Source organism: Haliotis asinina, chromosome 2, assembly GCF_037392515.1.
Source record: "Haliotis asinina isolate JCU_RB_2024 chromosome 2, JCU_Hal_asi_v2, whole genome shotgun sequence".
Classification (NCBI taxonomy): domain Eukaryota; kingdom Metazoa; phylum Mollusca; class Gastropoda; order Lepetellida; family Haliotidae; genus Haliotis; species Haliotis asinina.
The window spans coordinates 51645144-51668019 of NC_090281.1; the positions used below are offsets into that span (position 1 = coordinate 51645144).

General features: G+C 40.2%; 2 protein-coding genes and 1 long non-coding RNA gene across 3 annotated transcripts; 1 reads left to right on the plus strand and 2 right to left on the minus strand.

Annotated features, from left to right (window-relative positions):
- Positions 1 to 934: 934 nt before the first annotated feature.
- LOC137272640 (uncharacterized) lies at positions 935 to 2764 on the minus strand. Its single transcript, XM_067805036.1, has 2 exons — positions 2077 to 2764; positions 935 to 1506 (listed from the first exon to the last, which is right to left on the minus strand). The coding sequence occupies exons 1-2, from the start codon at positions 2762 to 2764 to the stop codon at positions 953 to 955; spliced, it is 1242 nt and encodes a 413-aa protein (XP_067661137.1). The 3' UTR covers positions 935 to 952.
- Positions 2765 to 5267: 2503 nt separating this feature from the next.
- Positions 5268 to 12444, plus strand: LOC137273895 (uncharacterized). The gene is made up of 2 exons (XR_010956161.1): positions 5268 to 5316; positions 11678 to 12444. It is a non-coding gene; the product is annotated as an uncharacterized lncRNA (long non-coding RNA).
- On the minus strand, positions 5590 to 22835 carry LOC137273893 (uncharacterized). Its single transcript, XM_067806792.1, has 3 exons — positions 22566 to 22835; positions 7665 to 8572; positions 5590 to 7198 (listed from the first exon to the last, which is right to left on the minus strand). Exons 2-3 carry the CDS (start codon positions 8350 to 8352, stop codon positions 6645 to 6647), a joined length of 1242 nt encoding a protein of 413 aa, XP_067662893.1. The 5' UTR covers positions 8353 to 8572; positions 22566 to 22835; the 3' UTR covers positions 5590 to 6644.
- Positions 22836 to 22876: the final 41 nt, after the last annotated feature.

Sequence of the window (22876 nt, forward strand, 5' to 3'; positions counted from 1 at the left end):
TCCAGCGTCAGTAGAATTCGGTCGATTGTGTGACTACTCAACCTGAACTATTACTAAGGCTAGTTTTGAGACAATGGCTAATTAATCAAACCCAGTGCAGTGTCACCATGTGAGTTCAGCTTGTACAATTACCTACTGTATGCTAAGTGGCGCGTATGACAATGGACCTAAACAACTTGACTTGTAAACCGTTCTGTTACCAGTTAGCATGCGCATTTGCCAATCCATGTCATTGTTGACTGGGCTTCATCGGTATACGACCTGATGTTCTCCCGCCTTGATATTGATGGATCATTGCAAAGAGCGGCGTAAAACCCAACTCACTCTGTGACGGTGTACGATATACATTGTACTGATATTAGGGACCATGGACTCAATAAACCAGTCAGTCTTGCCCAAACTGGTGGTTGACATTGAACCATTGATCTAAGCAAATTAACATGCATTTCATATAGTACGATAGCTGATCCTGCCAGTCGACTCTCGCGACAAGCATTGGTTGTTGAAGTCCAAGTAAACTAGAGATCGAAAACCATGAAATCCACGCCAACGTTATACATGGAGAAACAGGCGTGAAGTTGCAACCCAATTACCACGGAGGCCTAAAAACAAAAATACGAAAAAAGTCCCAAACAATAAAAATAAACATAACTCGTTAAAACATCGAGGCCTCTATTGTTTCACCACGTGCAAGGAATACCCGGATGTTTTTTTCTAATCCTCTAATCAGAAATCGTGATACACAGCAACATATTGTTCACCGTGCTTTCGACCTGTGGTTTACTTGGTCAGATAGAGAACGAACTTTGTCTTGTTTTCTTATTTATTTTTTTAGCTACTTGCAATTTATTATCAACACACATGTTATCTGCAACTTTAAACCATCACACATTGTACATATCCCATAGGACAATATATGACGCATCTCGTCAGTTATAACAATCACAATCAGCTACCAAACACCAGCATCACTGAGCTCCTGTATATAGTTAAGAATAACGTTGGCCTTCAAGACATTCACTCCCAACGCATAATGTGTCCCATCAAAGCTTCGCACGCCCTCCGTCATGTTAAATGTCTTTAAAACAGGTATCTCATACTCCTTGAGAAACTTCTCCATGTCTCGATTAAATCGAAGGACGTGTGGTTTGGACTGGGTATCTGAACGTTTCATAATTCCTGGAGCATTCATGTCAACAAATAATACCTTTGGCCAGAGAATGCCAATCTTTCGTAACCTGTCCAGAGTGGGCTTTAGATATCGCATCTGAACGTTACTCGAGTTATAATTTTCATGAATACCTATACCAACTACGAACAAGGTCCTCCGGTCAGCTAAGCCTTCTGTGACGTCATGGATCAGTTCTGTCCAGCGTCTACTGACGTAGTGTTTCTTCCAGCTGATCTTCACCCTGCCTCTGCATATATTCGTTGGGTTTGCATCCAGTCGTCTTCTGCAGTTTCTTTCCTCGTACATGTTCATCCCCGAGCATTTAGATTTCCAAACTGAAATTGTGAAAAGGCCATTGAAAACATTTTTCTGGTTCTAATTTAGAAATGATTGTTTGACGCCGCAGCAACACTCCAACTATATACCGGCGGTCATATTTATAACCGAATTTGGACCAGACATTCCAGTGAGCATCAGCATCTATATACGCAGTTGGAATACGATGACCTGTGCCATCAACGTTATGCAGCCTGACCATTTGGTCCTGTTACTCGCCTGTAAGACTGGCACGGGATGCTGAAGACCAGTTGCTAACCCGCAAGTAGCTGTTATTTTGACGATCAGTCAAGACAAGTCAGGGGCATTTGGAGGAGAGTAAGCTAAAGATGTAACTTAAGCGGGTGACGAAAAGGTGGATGATTTATATAATCTTAATATAACAATGGAAGTACTTTCACAGTTTCGACCCTCAGTGAGGGCCACAGAAATATCTATAAGTTGAAGAAAAGACATCCGAACAAAAGGACTATGACGGTAATTTTTTCAGTATATATGTGCAGAACCCTGTCGCTTTTAATCCTGTGCACTCTCAAGTTGCATTGCCAACCCTGTCGGATAATACGTACTTTTGGATTCTGTTGGTCTAACGCCGCCATCTTTGAAGTTTCCTCGAACAGTCATCAGAAAGCCTGTGTAAATGTGCCGTATGAGGGAATCTCCAATGAAGCGGATGGTTCCTCCGTCCAACAAGTGGCAGGCCTGATTGGCATTATATTGTTGTGGCCGACATCGGGGATCGGAGGGGGTCCAGGTGGAATATTCTGCATGAATCTGCTGTCGGATATCCCAACAATTTTTACACCGACATTGGGCTTCTGTCTTTTTCACACACTTGAAGTTGTAGCAGCAAGGGGTCGGCCCTGTGGGACTGCAAATCGCTCGAAGGAAAGTCGTCACGTTTGTGTAGCCTACGTTGCCGCATCGATTGTCAGGTCTCTGGAGGGATTTGGGTACTCCTTTGTGGTTCAAGGCCATGTGATAAAACCATTCGGAATGTTTCGCTTGAGCCTGTGTAAGCTTTTTTGTTCTCCAATGACCCTGGGTCATGTTTTGCAGAACGCTTGGACACCTAGATACATAATTGTCAACTCTTGTTGGAGAAGGGGGGTGAAATGCTGTATTTTTGGAGTCCAGAGTTATCTCCAAGTTTCTGATGGGTTTGAAATGAGAGCTGATATATCCCATTACAAACAAAGTTATGCCAAATGTTGTCACTAGCATGACACGGAATGAAGAAGTGTGTCGTTTGATCATGTTAGCAGAACCAAGAGCTTTCCAAGGAATACGGACTGCCCACAATACGGCACATCTATTTATATCTAAACTGTTAAGATAATCTCCCAATTAGCTTTTACCTGGAAAGTACTGCTACAAGTGTCGTTACTTAATTTGCAACGCAAACCCAATTGTTTCCAAAGGTAATTGAATTAATTTGGGGGATAAAAACAATGCAGTCTGTCGGCTTCTCTTTAAAGAGGCGTGTATGTAGCTGTCAAAACATCGCTAGAAACACAAACCAATCTCTACGTTATTAAAATGTCAAAAGAGAAATCGCTCTGTCACCCCGTGTTATTGTTCCTATTTACTGTCAACAAAATATCTCAAACAAGTATGCTTCAGACACACCTGGAAAGGCATTATGTACAGTCGGTTAGGGAGCAATTAGTGCTAAAATCCGGCAACAATAGCATGCGCCACCAAACTCACTGTCTGTCAACTAACCTGCCAAGCACGAGTAATAATAGTTGCTTCTGTAAGGTTCATGAATATCTATGTTCAGTACACACACACACACACACACACACACACACACACACACACACACACACACACACACACACACACATTATTTAAATGACCCCAAGTAATGAATACATGTGTGTGTGTGTGTGTGTGTGTGTGTGTGTGTGTGTGTGTGTGTCTGTCTGTCTGTCTGTCTGTCTGTCTGTCTGTCTGTCTGTCTGTATATATATATATATTTATTCCTTGGGGTCATTTGAATAAGTTCATGTCTTTTGGTAAAATGGATCAAGGGATTACTATCCACACTGTTTTTTTGTGACAAGGTGTTTCAGCGAAAAAGAAATGAACTGTAATGTTATGTTATGAATACATAATTTTCTCTACACGACGTTTCAGAGCTAATTCACCTGATGAGGGAGCAAGAATTAGCTCTTGAACGTCGTGCTGAGAATATAAAAGTTGTTATCCATAAAACGTGTCATGTATTCATGTTTGTCCGACTTCGAGATGCCTTTAAAACGTTTGATTAATAGTATGTTAGGCTTGCAGTGAAACAACTTTGTCACCTCAAAACTTAAAGAGAGTTTTCATTCTTTACTATTTATTCCGACTTAGGAAGACAGCTTGTGAAATGTGCAGGATACGCCCATAATCAGGAGATCACCAATCATCATCACTAATTGTTTGTGATTTCTAAACGCATTTTCTCATGATATAGTCAAAGAGCTTTTCTTGACAGCAACGGTTATGCTTGCACGTTAACTCAATTAGTCATGTGTCATATTTATGTTTTATGTATAAATTTGTCGGACATGACTGAGCAGTGTGGTAGCTCTGTAAAAGAGTTCGCTCGTCACGACGACAAAACAACACCAAACCAAGTAGCCTGATCTTTAAAAACTTTAAAACTTTAAACGTTTGTAATAGTGTATAAAGATGATCAGAAAAATGTTGCAAGCTGTCAAATACTCTTAATCTTTACTTCCAGACTTCCCATTTATATACTGAAGCAATTCTCGATTTTCCACGTCATTCATTCCCGTTTGAGACTTGAGCGTGGCGATTCCCTCAGATTTGAAAGATATATTTTAGATAAGGTTGTTTGTTTGGGTAGCTACCAGACTTTCTTCAAGTTTCCCTTTCTTGTTGATTCTAGTATTTTATCAATACAAGAAGTACTATATACTTCTATTTGAAAGGGTAGGGTCTAAATTCAGTACTGTATAGGATATACATGAAAATTACATGAATTAATTGATCAATTAAGCGGATCTGCCAATCTTGTATCTATCTGCAACGGGATAAAAACCTGTGCATGACGCCACCAATAGATCAGACAGATTTATCGATTTGTATAATTCGTTTTAGTGTTAGATGATATGCTTATACTTTCCCTTACACTTTCCCTATACTTTCCCTTACGACTTTTGGAAGTTATCGACAAATTTGCTATCACATAATACACTTGACAGTATATATAGTTGTTATTAGCAGTAATATATGTTATTACTTTTTGCCATTTTACATTTGCCGTGAAATATATAGTGTTTCATACAACAATGAACATAGTGAAAGTGTAAGGGTCAGCAGTAGAGACATCTTCCTGTAAGTAATCAAACATACAGTATTGATATGTGTTCATATTTATATACTATTTGTTTTCCTGATCGATGTCACCTAATGTATTGGTGTGCTATATTTTGATATGATGTGCTGAATGAAGGAATTGTATACGATCATCTTTTTTCTACTTTCATATACATACCTGTGACTCGAATACATCGATAAGGCGAATTTATTACTCGGTCCCCAGCGATTCGACTCATCAGGGATCTGACTGCTACTTTGGAAAATATAATGGGCGTGATACATAAGCACTTTTCCAGAAAGTTGATTTGAGTTGGGTTTTAAGTCTCATACTCATTCTTTCAACTACTTTTAATTTATATTCTCATTGACATCGATAGTTTAACAATGTTACAGAAGCATCTGAGTGAGATTTGCATTTGCGTTTAAGGTCGACCAAGGCGCCCTTCTGTCCATCGTACCAATTACCACACAAGGTAAGTCTTTTGAAATAACCGGAATCCACCTCTATTTTGACAAACATCTCGGTTTCAACGAGGCATGCTCTTAATCAAACGTCCAATTTTTAAATGTTCATATCATCCCATTCTTCATGGCAAGACGGGCGGTGCCGTGTTCGTTGAGAATGATCTGCGTTGATGAAGGTGGCGTACGCGCCGTCCAAGGATATTACTGACATGTTTTTTTTTCTGTTTGCTGATGATCTTGGCAATATTTCTTAAAGTTTGAATAATGTACGGAACAGTAAATGGGTAAGAATATTTTATTATAAGCACAATTTCCCACTGTATACATTATTTCTCACTAATCGGATGGCCCGAGTCTGTTTGTGCGGATCTGATCAGGGCACTTGAATGTCAAGGTCACTTATGGCCGACAAGTGAGTAGGATTGCCGGCGATTTGGGGAAAATGCTTGCTTACTGTCGAGAAAATTACATGTTGATGTTGAAAGAAGTTTTCCGACCCGCGGAATGCCGCAGCCAATCGAATCCAGCCCAACGCTGGTGCTGTGAACGTGACTGGAATTAATAAACGAATTTAAAAGGTGAGTTTTCGCCGTATTGGATGATCCATGATTTTTCAGTGAAATTGCGGAGGTAGCTGTTTTCGATGGTTCGTGGCGTATAACATTTGAAATAACGATCCGATTGTGATCATCTATAGCTCATTTTGTAGGGAAATTATCTGGCTTTCGACCCGTTTGGCTTGACGGCCTTAAACATATATTTTACGCGATGACATGTAATTTTGATGGAGGAGAGGGTGGTTTCTTTGTAACATCCCTTTCCTTTTATATAGTACTAGGGTAGGGTCTATACACCAATATGTCTTTCGAGCGCCGTTTGTAAGCGATACAAGCTCCTGTGGCAGTGACCAAGACAAATGACGAGGAAACTGGGGGCTGTCCTTTTCCTGTTTTGACTTACATTACGAACACCTGCACAACCTGCTAGGATCATACCGAACGACCATGACATTGTTTCATCTTTACAACACTATGCACTCAATATTCCAAGTACAACTCACCTAGTATGCAGTTATGCAAACGTACGGTAACATATGGGCAAACACTTCATTCTGTGTACAAGACGTGTGCTCAAGCGTCGAAATTATCACGTGACCAGATCAGATACACTGTGTCATGTAAAGCGATACATCATGGCGACCAGGTCAAGTCGACCCTCATACATTCGTCCTCGCAAGTTATACGCCATTTGACAGAAATACATTTGAAGCCAATGTAATCTACAATTTTACAGCACCACAAAACTTACATATTCCACACGACAATACAAGACCCAGCTACCAAACACCAGTATCACTGAGCTCCTGTATATAGTTCAAGAGAATGTTGGCCTTCACGACATTCACTCCCAACGCATAATGTGTCCCATCAAAGCTTCGCACGCCCTCCGTCATGTTAAATGTCTTTAAAACAGGTATCTCATACTCCTTGAGAAACTTCTCCATGTCTCGATTAAATCGAAGGACGTGTGGTTTGGACTGGGTATCTGAACGTTTCATAATTCCTGGAGCATTCATGTCAACAAATAATACCTTTGGCCAGAGAATGCCAATCTTTCGTAACCTGTCCAGAGTTGGCTTTAGATATCGCATCTGAACGTTACTCGAGTTATAATTTTCATGAATACCTATACCAACTACGAACAAGGTCCTCCGGTCAGCTAAGCCTTCTGTGACGTCATGGATCAGTTCTGTCCAGCGTCTACTGACGTAGTGTTTCTTCCAGCTGATCTTCACCCTGCCTCTGCATATATTCGTTGGATTTGCATCCAGTCGTTTTCTGCAGTATTTTTCCTCGTACATGTTCATCCCCGAGCATTTAGATTTCAATACTGAAAATGGTAAAGAGGGCTTTACAAAACATTGACCTGTATGTATGACTATACAGTGTAATCACGAGATGCAGAACATTTTCCTCATATTTGAATTTAGATGTGCTAGGATATGACACGATGTTGGTGATGAAATTTTAAACTTTGTGGATGAACATCTTCTTTATCCGGGTGATGAGGCGTTTCGATACAGATTCTTGTATCGCTATCAAGCAAGTGTATGCTTGTTTTCAAGATGCACCATTGAAGAATAGGGTTTCATTATTTAGTTCATTTAAGCGACAGTTAGGAACAAGCAGTCACACCACTTAAAAGCAAGTGAACACTAATATCTGCAACAAAAAGCTGACTAAAAGAATTCGATACATCCACTTTACTGCGATTAAGAAAATACTTACTGTACTCCTGCCCCCCTAATCCCATAAACACACAACTTAAATAGACAACCCTGTCGGATAATACGTACTTTTGGATTCTGTTGGTTTAACACCGCCATCTTTGAAGTTTCCTCGAACAGTCATCAGAAAGCCTGTGTAAATGTGCCGCACGAGGGAATCTCCAATGAAGCGGATGGTTCCGCCATCCAGCAAGTGGCAGGCTTGATTGGCACTATATTGTTGTGGCCGACATCGGGGATCGGAGGGGGTCCAGGTGGAATATTCTGCATGAATCTGCTGACGGATATCCCAACAATTTTTACACCGACATTGGGCTTCTGTCTTTTTCACACACTTGAAGTTGTAGCAGCAAGGGGTCCGCCCTGTGGGACTGCAAATCGCTCGAAGGAAAGTCGTCACGTTTGTGTAGCCTACGTTGCCGCATCGATTGTCAGGCCTCTGGAGGGATTTGGGTACTCCTTTGTGGTTCAAGGCCATGTAATAAAAGGATTCTGACTGTCCTTTTTGAGCCTGGGTAAGCTTTCTCGTCCTCCAGTGACCCTGGGTCATGTTTTGCAGAACGCTTGGACATCTGGATTCATAATTGTCAACTCTTATGGGATCAGGGTGCTGATATTCTGTATTTTTGGAGTCCAATGCTACCTCTAAATCTTTGATTGGCTGAAAGTGTGAGCTGATATAACCCATTACAAACAGAATCACGCCAAATACAGTGACAAGCATGCCTCTGAATGAGGCAGCGTATCTTGTTGTCATTATTACAATGTAAGAAAGCTATCTCGAAGGTAAAGGGAGACAATCTCGTCCTGTGCTCTCTTGCAAATTATGAATCGTTGAAGTTTCGTTACACCCGGCCAAATCCTCTTCTGCTCAACTTTACATGTGATGATTTCGTCAGGACCAAAGAAGGGTTTTACCTAATCTTCACGTCATTCTCCATTCACTTTTCCCGAGGCAGTATGCTGCTACGACACAGCTGAAAAAGAAGATTAAAATTTCCTTTGACTGGTCTTGCATGTATTTGTGACAGGTGCCACAGTTTTTGACAGGGTACTGTTTGCGATCACTGTTTCAAAGTGCTTCATTAATACTACTCATAATAGAGACCGATTCGCTTTAAGTAGAGGTTTCTGGTTTATGAACATGGAAAGGGCTTTGTCCCGTCATTTACAACGGTATAGTTAACTGTAAAGAAGCAAGGACATGCCTACAACATAATCATAAAGAATGGCGGCGCATATGCGTAAGTGAGTTTCGCTTTACGCCGATTTAAATAGTATTCGAGCACTATAACGGCGGGGGTAGTGTCTCACTAGAGGAGATCAGAGGGCGCATGTTTTGTGACAGTTGGGTGGATTGGCTCATTGCTTAACGCCACACTCCGCAATATTCCATCTATGTGGCCGCCATGGGCGGAGGATCCAGCCTTTTGAAAAAGGGGGGTGGGGGTGCAATTTTGTCATTTTTATCTTCAATGGGAGGGCGGGTGTCATGGGCGGATCCCCCCTCCCTTTCTGGATCCGTCACTGGCTGCGTTCCGTCAATAATCAAGTCTGGACAATTCAGTGATCAACAGCGATCTACGCAAGTGGGACACCACGGCATATGTCAACTAAGTTAGCGAGTCTGACTACCCGATCCCGTTGGTTGCTTTTCACGACAAGCACGGGTTGCAAAAGGGTAATTTCAACCCGGATCTTCACGGGTGTGTGGGGAAGGTAGTCCTTATATGTTTCTGGGTTGCGTGTTAACATGCAAGTTGTGAGTCACAGCAATGTTGTTTGATCAAAACATAACACCTAGTGTTATCTAGCTGAAATTTTATAACATTCTTTTTTTTTCTGGCAAAACGCCATGATGAAGCTTGAATATTTAACGAACATGTCTGGCCCGCATGAAGTCAGTCCACATCCTTACGTGGTCCTACTGTGCTCCGTCTAGTGGCGAATAGGATCTGTTTTGTTGGGCAATCGGTTTAGATTATATAACCAAACAGAAGTATATCCTTATCTAATGTGTAAGAATGATCCTCAACCACCCACTGCTTCACATACAGCAACGGTCTAAGTCTGTCCCTTTTTCAATGTAATAGGCGTTTCATTGGTCATATTGGTCGTACATCTAACGACAAATACATGAAAAAACCAACCGTTTTACATCGTCTTAATGTTTAGAATGATGTTTCAGCATATTGTATTCGGCCAAAACTTGGTATTCGTTTCCAGTGGCGTTCTAGATGTGAAATATTAATTCAATTCAAATGATTCATTCCAGTTTTTAAGATATGACATACCCTTTTGTTTGAAGGGATTAGTATGTCAGCAAATCACAAGTATGCGAGAGACTGTTGTATGAGGCAATATATTCATGTTTTATCACAATCTTTTATGTATCTGAACCTTGCACATCACGGTACCATTGTATGTTTGTCCCGAAATAGGCTAGTATCTCGGACAACCCCATCGGAACAAAACTGGTTTGTGTCTTTGTCTTTGTTACTATAGCGACTTCCAACATTCGTAACTACTCATGTCATCCAGGCAAGCCGGATGGCGTTCTTCTTGTAGGTCACGGAAAGAGGCGAGTAATTACGAATGCTGCTTGCAATTAACCCAACACCAGGGCCGATTACACACACCCAGATCCGTCACACATAGCAAACGACTGCCTCTGATACGTCAATTCCATTCAATACAATTCATTACTCGAAACACCACCAACGGTGGTACATGAGAATACAAAATTACTATATTCAAACAAATTAACTTGTAAAGATGGCAGGTAAAAGCCAAAATGAATTAAAAGTTAATGTACCTTTGTGGACTCAAATATTACATTGATATACATAGCAAGATTTCTAAGATAGCATGCTTGTTTACACGAGAACAGTTTGACGACTTTCCGCAAGATGGAGGCTGCATGAGAATTACATACATTACACATACGATATTCTCTAGGAACATTTGCCCGACGGCCAACTTCAATAGTGAGATGGTGACTACTTGTTTTGAATCTTAAAATCGGGGAAAAGATGATTGGGAAAATATAAATCTGTCAAATTCTATGTTGGTTTCTAAGATATGATGAAAAGCAGATCTGGAGCTCAGTATCACTGAGGTATGGCCGATTCACTGGATCAAATGACATATAGTCGTAGTAGACTCGAACTGACGTGTCCTCGTCGATATATGTTAATTGAAAAAATAATAACACGAATACATTCAAAGACCATATAATATACAATTATACAGCAACACAAAACGTATATATCCCACACGACAATATGTTGTCAGGTTTAACTATCACAATCAGCTACCAAACACCAGCATCACTGAGCTCCTGTATATAGTTAAGAATAACGTTGGCCTTAACGACATTCACTCCCAACGCATAATGTGTCCCATCAAAGCTTCGCACGTCCTCCGTCATGTTAAATGTCTTTAAAACAGGTACCTCATACTCCTTGAGAAACTTCTCCATGTCTCGATTAAAAAGAAGGACGTTTGATTTTGACTGGGTATCTGAACGTTTCATAATTCCTGGAGCATCCATGTCAACAAATAATACCTTTGGCCAGAGAATGCCAATCTTTCGTAGCCTGTCCAGAGTTGGCTTTAGATACTGTATCTGAACATTAGTCGAGTTGTAATCTTCACGAATGTCTATACCAACTACGAACAAGGTCTTCCGGGTATTTAAGCTGGCAGTAACCTCACCGATCAGTTGTGGCAGGTTTTTATTCAAATTGAGCTTCACCCTGCCTTTACATATATTCGGCCTTGTGTCCAATCGTCCCAAACACGCTGTTTGTGTGAACATGTTCATCCCAGAGCATATTTTCTTCCACACTGGAACATGGCAAAGAGGGCAGTTCAAATATTGTTTGGTTTCTTTGATTAAATACTTGTGTGGCATCTCCATGGATATTTTTTTTATGTAAAATATTGACCTACAAATTTTCTTCATAACATCACCATTTTCGTACAAATAATTATAACTTTATCGGAAAAGTAATCACTTATATCAGCAATGACATGATGGATTAATGATTGAAAATACATACTTTACCGCTATTACGCAGATTCTTACCTCTGGTGTCGCTGGGTCTAATGCCGCCATCTTTGAAGTTGCCCCGGACAGACATCAGGAAGGCTATGTAAATGTGTTGCAAGAGAGAATCTCCAATGAAGCGGATGGTTCCGCCATCCAGCAAGTGGCAGGCCTGACTGGCATTATATTGTTGTGGCCGACATCGGGGATCGGATGGGGTCCAGGTAGGAATATTCTGTCCAGGTGCCATCCAGTGACCTTGTGTCATCTTCTGCAGAACGCTTGGACAGCTGGATTCATAATTGTCAACTCTTATGGGATCAGGGTGCTGATATTCTGTATTTTTGGAGTCCAATGCTAGCTCAAAGTCTTTGATTGGCTGAAAATGTGAGCTGATATAACCCATTACAAATAGCGTTGTGCCAAACGCTACCGCTACCATGACAAGGAATAATGCACTCTGACTGGTTGTCATGGTTACAATGCCACGCTAATGTTAAACATGTAGCGAATCACGGAGAAGGAATACTGATGACGGAAACTGAAGTTGTTTTGCAAATTGTGGATCACTCATTAATTGCTTCTTGATTTGACCGGCACCTCTTATCTTCATAATGATCTGTTGTGTGTTTGCACAAGACTATGATTGCAATCGGCCTTTGATGCATCACTGACTGGACATTCCTCACTCATGAAACTGAAAAAACAGTTAAAGTTTCCTTTAATCAATTTACGTTTCTCGTAACCACCACTAACACGAAAGAGTCAGTTTTCGCAACAATACGTGATTGGACACTCCATGTCGCTGTGTGTCAAATGCTCACTATTATGAGTTTTAACAATTTTATGTTCTTTACAAAGCAGTTTAACAAAAGATTTTTGACACCCCCTAACCACCCAAAAGAAGAAAATCAAAACAAAACAAAAAAAACGAAAAATATACAACGTAAAAAACAAAAGAAACAACAAACAAACAGGAAAAAAACCCAACAAGGTTCAGTGGTACAGATACAACAGCGAGATTTTAATGTTAGTACATTTACAGAAGATTATTTCATATTGTTCAAGCGATAAGTAGCAATGCATCGTACTCATGTCGTACATACACTTCTACAACGATAGAGTAGCCCTATTTGTGGCAGATATCATGCAAAAGTAGACTTGTTATGTGAATACTATAACCTTAAAAAATATACCTGACCTGTAATGCTACACGTAGACTAGTCTGTCCATGGAAGTTGACAAAGCCACACTTTGTGTGGATTCCGATACCAGATGGACTGACTCCACAACCTAAACCTGTTTCACCACGAAAGACTAATGTCAAATACAACATGTGGCATCGCTTACAAAATCAGGTGTCATTTGTCAAAAACATAATATATGGCCATTTCAAACATGCTAGACGATGATAGGAATAGATTTATCGTTCTTGTTATCAATTATTTGCACAAGGAAAGAATTCGTGCGGACAGTTGGGCCATCCCACCGGTCCTTTCCTTGTCGCTTTTTAACCAAAGACTGGTTAAATTCAGTTCAGATTATCTGAAAAGGTACTTGCCATGCGTTATTTGACAGACTAACATATAAAGACGAGGCACTGCCCTAGAAATGTAACAATGGACATTTTGTAAACTACTGTAAATATTCCTAAAATTATCCTCGAATAAGATTTCGCACAGTGAAAGTTGTAGCTTGAAGAGACTGTCTGTTTGAAGCGAGAGGGCAGACGGGAGTGTCATTCATTTCTTTTTTAATGAAAATGAGCACGGATATTGCGCTGAAAACCCGAGAAATCAGAACTAAGGTGGGATTTGAATAATATCGTACACCCAGAGGACACGGCGAATTTGGGCACCATAGGAGATTCACGGTTGGCACCGTGACTACACAAGAGATCATTGACGTCATCATGTTTGTTTCCTTTGCATTCTGCGTAAATTGAGTGAGCGAGTGAGTTTGGTTTTACGCCGCTTTTAGCAATATTCCAGCTATATCACGGCGGGGGTCACCAGAAAATGGGCCTCACACATTGTACCCATGTGGGGAATCGAACCCGGGTCTTCGGCGTGACGAGCGAACGCTTTAACCACTGGGCTACCCCACCGCCCCATTCTGCGTAAAAGTACATAAGGTGGGATTTGAATAATATCGTACACCCAGAGGACACGGCGAATTTGCGCACCATAGGAGATTCACGGTTGGCACCGTGACTACACAAGAGATCATTGACGTCATCATGTTTGTTTCCTTTGCATTCTGCGTAAATTGAGTGAGTGAGTGAGTTTGGTTTTACGCCGCTTTTAGCAATATTCCAGCTATATCACGGCGGGGGTCACCAGAAAATGGGCCTCACACATTGTACCCATGTGGGGAATCGAACCCGGGTCTTCGGCGTGATGAGCGAACGCTTTAACCACTGGGCTACCCCACCGCCCCATTCTGCGTAAAAGTACATAAGGTGGGATTTGAATATATATCGTACACCCAGAGGACACGGCGAATTTGGGCACCATAGGAGATTCACGGTTGGCACCGTGACTACACAAGAGATCATTGACGTCATCATGTTTGTTTCCTTTGCATTCTGCGTAAATTGAGTGAGTGAGTGAGTTTGGTTTTACGCCGCTTTTAGCAATATTCCAGCTATATCACGGCGGGGGTCACCAGAAAATGGGCCTCACACATTGTACCCATGTGGGGAATCGAACCCGGGTCTTCGGCGTGACGAGCGAACGCTTTAACCACTGGGCTACCCCACCGCCCACTATTTGCATATGCGGCAAACTCTGTCTCTTTCTCTAGTCATCTTTATATTTGTAAACATTATTTGTTATAATGATCACAGTGAATGGTTTAATGAGAATGAAGACCGGACCAATAATCAACTTGGTGTTTTTAAATATCAGCGGTCCACGATCAGGCTGCAGATGTATGACAACACAAATTAGTGTACACACTTTAGAAGCGTCGCAAAGGCACAGTGATTTTCTTACTTTCATTTTCTCCTACGGAGGACTTAGTATCTCCTGTTTCACGATTGCATTTACTGTTAGAGCCTACTGACGTGTGTTTCATTTACTGTTACATCCTACTGTTTCTTTCATTATTAGTCATGTGCTGAACTAATTGTTGCACATTACTGTCATGTGTTAAACTAATTGTTGCACATTACTGTGTGGTGTCATGTGTTGAACTAATTGTTGCTCATTACTGTCATGTGTTAAACCGACTGTTACACTTTACTGCCGTGCGTTTAATTTGCTCTACTATTTCGTGTTTCAGTTAGTTCACTGTAATATGTTGCACTTTCTGTTACGCTATGCTGTTATGTACAGTGTTCCCAGAAATTATTGACAAAATCTTTGTTTTTTTTCCTAATGATGCTAAGATTGGAAAAAGGGCTTTCACTATGCACTAAGCATACTAAATAAGGGAGACAACTCTTGAAGGCTTAGAAGGCAGCTCATTACGTCAAGACTTATCTCCCTTGTCTGAGCAGACGGCTTCCTGTGTTGACATGGCAGAATTTACAGCAAGAGAGAAAAGAAAGCTCATTCTAGATGATTTTGAAAGGGGTGAGGCTGATGCTAAAGTGTTAGCTTGTAGACATGGTATTCCTCTGTCTACAGTATACAGAACTTTGAAGAATATTCAAACAGGAACCGGGATAGAGCACAAAGCAGTGGCAGGTCGGCCTAAGAAATTCAGTGTTGTGGATCGCCGAAGACTTGGGCAGATTGTGAGTAGGGGCAAATTGAAAAGTGTTGAGAACATCAGAAATGAAATGATTAGCAGAGGAAGTCCACAGGTATGCAATGAAACATTTAGGCAGGAATTACAGAGACTTAATTGGGTGAAAAAACGTGGAATTCTCTCGCCGTTGATGAAAGATGCACAAAAGGAAAAACGATTAAACTGGTGTCGGGCTCATGAAAATCAAGATTGGGATAATGTTTTCTTTTCGGATGAAAGTTCTGTTTGGCTTTTCCCTAATTGTGTGAAAATTTGGACCAAAGATACTGTCAAACCTGTCTACCAGCGACCAAAACATAGCCCGAAGTTTCACATGTGGGGTGGCATATCGGCTCGCGGAGTGACGCCATTGTGTGTTTTCACGGGAAACTTGACAAAAGAAAGATACGTTGACATTCTAAATGGTCACCTTCTTCCGACAGCACAAACATTGTATGAAGATGATTGGATTTTCCAGCATGATAATGACCCAAAACACACTGCGCGCTACACAAAACAGTGGTTGTCGGGCGAAAATGTTCACGTTTTAGACTGGCCCAGTTACAGCCCAGACCTAAACCCAATTGAGAATGTGTGGGGAGTCATGAAGGGCAGAATAAACCAAAAGGGACTGAGAAATATTGAAGATATGAAGGCCGAGGTGGTCCAATATTGGGATACCCTGTCACACGATTACCTACAAACTTTGATGGGTAGTGTGCCTAGGCGTATTCAGGCATGCATTCTGAGCGAGGAGGTCAAACAAAGTACTAAAACAAGAGTGAGACTGTAAAAGGATGATGTTTTAACATGTTTATGTAAGTAAAACGCCAGAAGTTAATAAACGTAATGAGTTACATGACGCAAAATGATTCTCAATAATTTCTGGGAATACTATATACCTAAGGGGTCGTTGCACATGGGCCATAATCTGTGTGCTCACCCCTGACGCACAGAACCATCAGTAGCAATCATCTTTAACCATCAGTAGCAATCTGTGCTTGCTTATTCCCATGATTCACAAGTATGTAGACCTTAGTAGCTACGTCGGGATATGAAATATTTGTCAACAGCATTCACAAAACTATCGCAGTGGTTAATCGTTCATTGAGAATGGAAGTAAACAGTTTGCCGAAACAAGTATCGAAATTGGACGGTATGAATTTGGATCATCGGCGTTTCCCCTTCTCTTATAGATAGGCTTAATAATGCCTGTAAGCCATGCCTCGAGTAAAATACCAGTATTTAGTATCAAATTGAAATAGTCAGTATATACAGCTAATAATGCTGGCGATGATGCTATAAGGTATTCATTTCGTATCATATCTAAGCCTAGTGTTTTGTATTTTCTTAAGTTTGTTTAAAGCCGACAGTACTTCATTCGCAGTCATAACTCCATTTAAAATCAAATCGTCATATTCTGGAGTATCTTCAATATCAAATTCTCCATTCTCATTTCCACTTATTTCCGTTTCCGGAAGTAATCATGAATTTCTTCAAGAGATATTTGATCAGTGCTGTGCATTTGTCACGGGTTTAACACTTTCCAGTAATGTCTAGGTGACGGTTTGATGTTGTCTGGGAAACTTTTCCTGAGAAAATGCAAGTTCTGCTTTAGATATTTATTCATGCATCGCTAATATTCCCTACTTTATAGACGTAACATGCTCCTGTTGTTGCCACTTTTGTTTCTTGAGTAGACCTATGCATTCTTTGCTCGAAAGAACTGACGTCGCTTTAGTGTACATTTTTTACCAAACCACGGTTTGCTGAGTCGCTTTGCCTTACGTTTGATAGTAGCGTTTTCCTTATTAGGAGCATGCCCGAAAAAAGTCCGTGCTGATTCAAGAAGCACGTGGCTAACGAGTTTATTACCTGAGTTAAATCACCTTGACCTGGCTATGCTGACCATATTTTATCAATGACTGTTTACACCATGCTGCTGCAGTTCGTCTTTAGATATTGGCACTTTGCTATTCTCAAACTTGTCCGGCTCCTTCTAATAGCTTCGTTATTAATGTTTACACACGGCACACTATCACAATCAACTTGATCTTGAAACTGATTGATACCGAGACTGAAGCTTAAGGGGACAGTGCACATATGAGAGTATGGGACAAAACATCTAGAAGATCTAGCAGAGGACAAAACATAAACAACAAAACATAATCAACAAGTTGACCCACCCCGGTGTCAAATTAACACAAGATCAAATTCCTTCTTATTGGTTTGTCTCAACCATTGTACAGCATTCGTACCTAGTACCAGTTGCTGATACACTTGTCGGTGCGTGACTCTTCGCATCTTTCAGTCTTGCTCGAAGTAACGATAGCAAATGAACTAACTGTACAACCAACATCTGGTAAACCCAAGACTTGAATACAAGAGCATGTCTAGTGTTACTGTCCAGATGTATCTGCCACTTAAGATTAAATACTATTTTGTATATGTCAAGCCAAAGGTTACACCACATTCACAACCTTAAAGAAATATGTTCAGCTGTTTAATTAAAAATATTCCGATTGTGATTATTTGTGTGTCTATGTATTGAAGATCTGGCGTGACAGCAAATGTTGAAAAAACATGCATTTTACCTGTATCATGACACAATTCTTGGTGTGATCAATCACCCCAATAAACATTACCGCGCACATTCGAAGTCATCTTCAATTCTGGGGTCATGTGGCAATATGCGTCCTTGTGCTAATATCGTCATATTGTCTCAGTGTCTACCTTTGGCAGGATACATATTATTCCAAATAGAAGAACGATTACATAACCTTGGCAAATGTCAAAATGTGGAGTTGTCTCGTTTTTTGGTAAATGTGGAATGTTTTGCTGGTGTTTGTATGGTCGACACGCCTGTCAGAAATGTACTCAAGTCACAAGTTCACTTCAGCCGCACCTCAGTGAACGCCCATTACTTGCCTACTTGCACGTTTATATGTTATTTATGACAACACATATCAACACACCACTTTACTAGTCAGGTTATAACTCAAAGGGTCTATTTTAACCGATTGTTTTATTATATGGTGCACAGATGCCAAGGATGGGTGGGCAGTGTCTGTCTGTCTGTCTGTGTGTGTGCGTGCGTGCATGCGTGCGTGCTTGCGTTCATAGACCATCTTTCAAAGGTCTAAGTGTACCAAAGTAGGCCAGACGCTGATTAAAAGTAAACTTACATGATGTGCTCACTCTTCACACACCCAGACCCTCGTTGCGGTTATCTCGCAGTTGACGGCCCCATTTGAAAGACACTGAACCAGGAGGTTAATTAGTTTAACACCTATGGGTATAATGGAACAGTCCAGTGTCTCGTGAGTAGAATAGGGATGAGTCTGAAAGTCTGAATTAGTTCGTTACTGATAAGTTTGATTGTGTGTAAATAGAACTTTGTTGGGATTAAATGATAATCTGCCTTCTTCTCTCAATTTCTTTCCTATCAATTCTTATCAAATATGAACACAGGTTTGTCACTGAGAGATTTGTATTTATTGATTGAAACATTTTTTATGCATTGAAGAAAAGGACTGCACACAAATTATCCAACTTTAAAAAAGTCATCTCTCAATAATAGGACAAGCAGAAGTTAACTGAGAAAACGTTCTGTTTGGGCGATATAGATAAATGGCTCTGTGTAATGATGGAAATAGATATTTACATATTTGAAATCAATCTCTTTTTTAGTAAATGAGAGACCTGCAATGCCACGTAAGAGAAGGTTGATAGCAGCAAGTGTTCTAAGTTTAACAATACTTTCTAAAGATTGTAACAGTTTACTTTTGCTGGTACAAAAATGGGCATCCGAGGAATCAATGAAAGACATTCTCACATTCATGGTCTCACTGATATGATTAATATTTATTCTAAATAAATCATAATTAAATGTACTCGTCATATATCTTAATCTTGTGGGCAAAACATTTCACTTCCTTATTCCATATGAATAATGTTTAGGTGCACATTTCTTTCAAGTGGATATAAGATTTAAATAGATGCAGAGTCGCAATTCTTAATAACTAAGGAAATATTAATCCATACTGTAGCTGCTGGTGGAATGAAAGATGATGTGGAATACCCCACTTTTGTATAAATTTCGCTAAAATTATTGAAGTTTCTTAACTCACAGCTAGTGCTGTTGCCTACTATAAGAGGGAGTAATTCATGAACAAAAACTGGTGTTGTTTTATTTAGTAGATACTTTCATTTCAGATGCCATTTTGACAATGTTTTCATTATGATGGTGTCAGCTCACGTTAGACGAGAAGGTTAAACCGAAATATTTATGAAATTAAACTGTTTTTATATTGCAGCAATGAAAATTCAACTTGTCTTTTGGGCCATCTCTCAAAACAAATGCTATAACGTCAGTTTTCTTGTGTTTTGTTTGGGCTGTACCATTGTAATGTGTAGGTAACGAGTAGTAGCTAATCTGTTCAGTGAATCGTCAATGTAGTTAAAAGGCGGCTGTGAACTGCCTTTCTACGTAATGGGAGGACACTCTCGTTGCAACCTACCCACCATACAAGCCCGACTGACCACGCACATGATTCGTTATCTATACCAGTAGCGAATATGATTCTTCGTAGATGATTTTGCCACATTCAAGAAACGTCATGAAGGGACACACCCAGATTCGGGCGCACACATAGAACCATTCAAACATTTGGTGAATAGGTACAGTCAAACTTGAAACTATCACGGATGACAAACTATTTAAAAAACAGTGCTAAAACAGAAGTTATCACTATTGTGTTGGAAAGGGGTTGATAAAAGCATAATACGTGTGTAGAACGATCACAAGAAAATTGACCAATACACAAATATCTACATGATCGAAAACACAAGCCAGGGGGACCAAGCATGTGTATAGGTAAATCACTCTTACAAGGTAGTTATTAAATATACTCTGCAAGGACTTTGCCCGAGCAAAGTTTAATGAAACAACTACCCTAGTGAGGGTGGCTAATCGACTTACACCAAGTGGGAGTACTTATGTAGAACGCGTGTAATCTATTAAGTATGATGAAGATTATCAAAATTACAATTTTATTTTTCATAATCGAAACAATTGCCCTAGTGCAGATAATTAGTCATGCTAATAGGACACTTCCAAGAACAATGGACATAACCTTCACTAGTGGGTTAGGTGAAGGTCATGATTTGTGTGATAAATTGTGCTCTGATAATTTGTCCTCAGCAAGGTTAGTGTGGTATATAGTTGCATGTTTTATTAGAGTCATATGATGACAGGCAGAAAAATGTATAATATACACTCAGAGCTACGGATAACGTTTTGGGCAACTGAGTTATGTACTCACGTGTGTTCATCTCAATCTAGTATCCTAATTTTCCGTTGAGTAAGCAAATATATTGTACCTTCCTAACTCAAACCCATTTGGGTATTTACTATTTCGAGTTAATTGTTAAAATATAATAAAGGTTAAATGTCAGCTGGGGACGGTGTCAAAGGTGTTAAAGTTACAGAATGTCTCCCGTGTCATAGCCTTGCTCCGAAACTGAAGTCTAGAGAAGTAGACAGTTCTAGGCACAGGATGTTAGACGAACAATGTCTGAATTTTATTCATAATGTTTTCGTGAATATTTAAACTATTAGCTATTACCTTCGAGACTTGTGCAGGGCTGTGCACAGTCTGCGTGTGAGGAAATTTGTTACCGTCATAAATTCCAAGGGCGGTTACAGCTTTCTGAGAAAGGGTTGGGGGACAGGGGGAGGTAGCACACTCTTGAGAAGGGGTGCACACTCTTGAGGTGGTGTGTGTCATTTTCATGAGAGTTTCAACGGTCATACAATAAAAAATCTTCAAGAAGAATGGCGGAGGGGGTGGGTGCACCCTTGCATCCCCCTATGGATTAGTGCCTTTCATAGACTCTGCAAGGGGTGTAAAGTCCCACCATGTCCTCTCAAAGAATCAGCACTTTCATATTATCCATGCGCAGTACAGAAGCAGTGCGTGAAGATGAAATTTATCATTGCCTTTCGTAAGTACCTGCGCTGTAGTTTATTGGATCCCCAGATGGCCAAACAAGTTGTAGTTGGTGATTAAAGTCAAAGGTAGATAAGTTACTTGATTGTCCTTCACTTAATCCTAAGTGAATACAATCATAGCTAAACTATTAAGGGTTTGTTTTATCGTCGCCTGTTATTTCAGGTTAGAATAAAAAATACCCGTTTACGTACAACCCGTTTCAAAGCTCCCACAGCCAAGTTTGACTTAACATAAAATAGTAATTGTTATAAACTTTATTCCAGTGTAAGATGTGTTTGGTTTTTTTCCAGCTGAAACCGTCCTTAACAGCATAAGTTATTGAATCATTTTTATCTACTCAAAATTTATCTCTATTATTGACTTTAGAGGCCAAGTTTGAAAGCAAGAATTTATGGGGGCATTTTTGTCCCTGCCTCTTCCATAAACGCGCAAATTTAAGATGTTAATATTTTCTTTAATTTCATATTAGTTTTCTGAACAGATTTTATGTTTATTTTAAAAAATGTTTACCTATTTCAGATGTCAGCCTTTGTCAATGTCGATCGACTACGAGAAACATAACATTATTTGTGTCATACTAACAGTTGAATATAATTGAAAAGCTATGAAACACTGTAACCGACCTTTAGTGTTGGAGATCACCCTTATAGGTTGTGAGTGGTATGTCTTCAGAATGTTGCCTTCATTTTCATAATACATGTCTACATTCAGCTGTCGTGGAAATGTATTAGGTAATTGTGATTGTAAGTACTTTTCGGTGAAAGACGTAGCCAATGAAAATTACTCCGGGCTACAGACCAACTAACATACTGATTCAGGAATGAGTAATGATTAAATACAGATAATGAAATTGTAAACAATTCTTTAAATTTTCAATAAAAAACCCTTATACCATCTTTTCCCGATCATGTTCTGTATTCATTGTTAATTCGAACAACTGGGTGACAGTTTGGCCTACTTCGGGGTGCGGTCGGGTGTCAAGAGATAAATGTCCTCGTTCACAGACCCTATTGTCACCACACAAAGCTTGCGGATATAGCCGATGTCTTCAATTCGTGATAAGAACAGGATATCGATAAAGACAGTAAAACTATTTGACTCCAAGATGAAATCACCTCTGAAACCTCAAATCAAGTAATGCCGATCATAAATACATACATTTATACGTACCAGGAAAATACAAGCAGATGTAAAATGCGTTGTCCTGCCAGGTAAGAATGGGTCCCACCACATGCAAGTGTAATCCTCTTCACTGTAAAGACACAGTTGTCAGAGACCTATCCTGTCTGCTGTGCGGGGTCATTTTGACTTTCCCCCACCTTCAAAGTGTGTGACAAACATCCCATTCAAACAGGGCCACGTACGTCACTGCGACAAAGGTAATATGGCTCCCAACGGCCAACGCCCAACTGAAAAGTACCACTTTCAGATGGATGTGCTATAACTCGCATAACCTGTTGACCCCGGTTAACTATCTTACT

Bases quoted from the DNA above. Each gene is read 5' to 3' on its own strand.
- LOC137272640 (XM_067805036.1), bottom strand. From the start codon at position 2,764: ATGATCAAACGACACACTTCTTCATTCCGTGTCATGCTAGTGACAACA. The intron at 1,507-2,076 runs GTACGTATTATC...TCACAATTTCAG, and splicing joins TAGACCAACAGAATCCAAAA to TTTGGAAATCTAAATGCTCG.
- LOC137273893 (XM_067806792.1), bottom strand. From the start codon at position 8,352: ATGACAACAAGATACGCTGCCTCATTCAGAGGCATGCTTGTCACTGTA. The intron at 7,199-7,664 runs GTACGTATTATC...TACCATTTTCAG, and splicing joins TAAACCAACAGAATCCAAAA to TATTGAAATCTAAATGCTCG.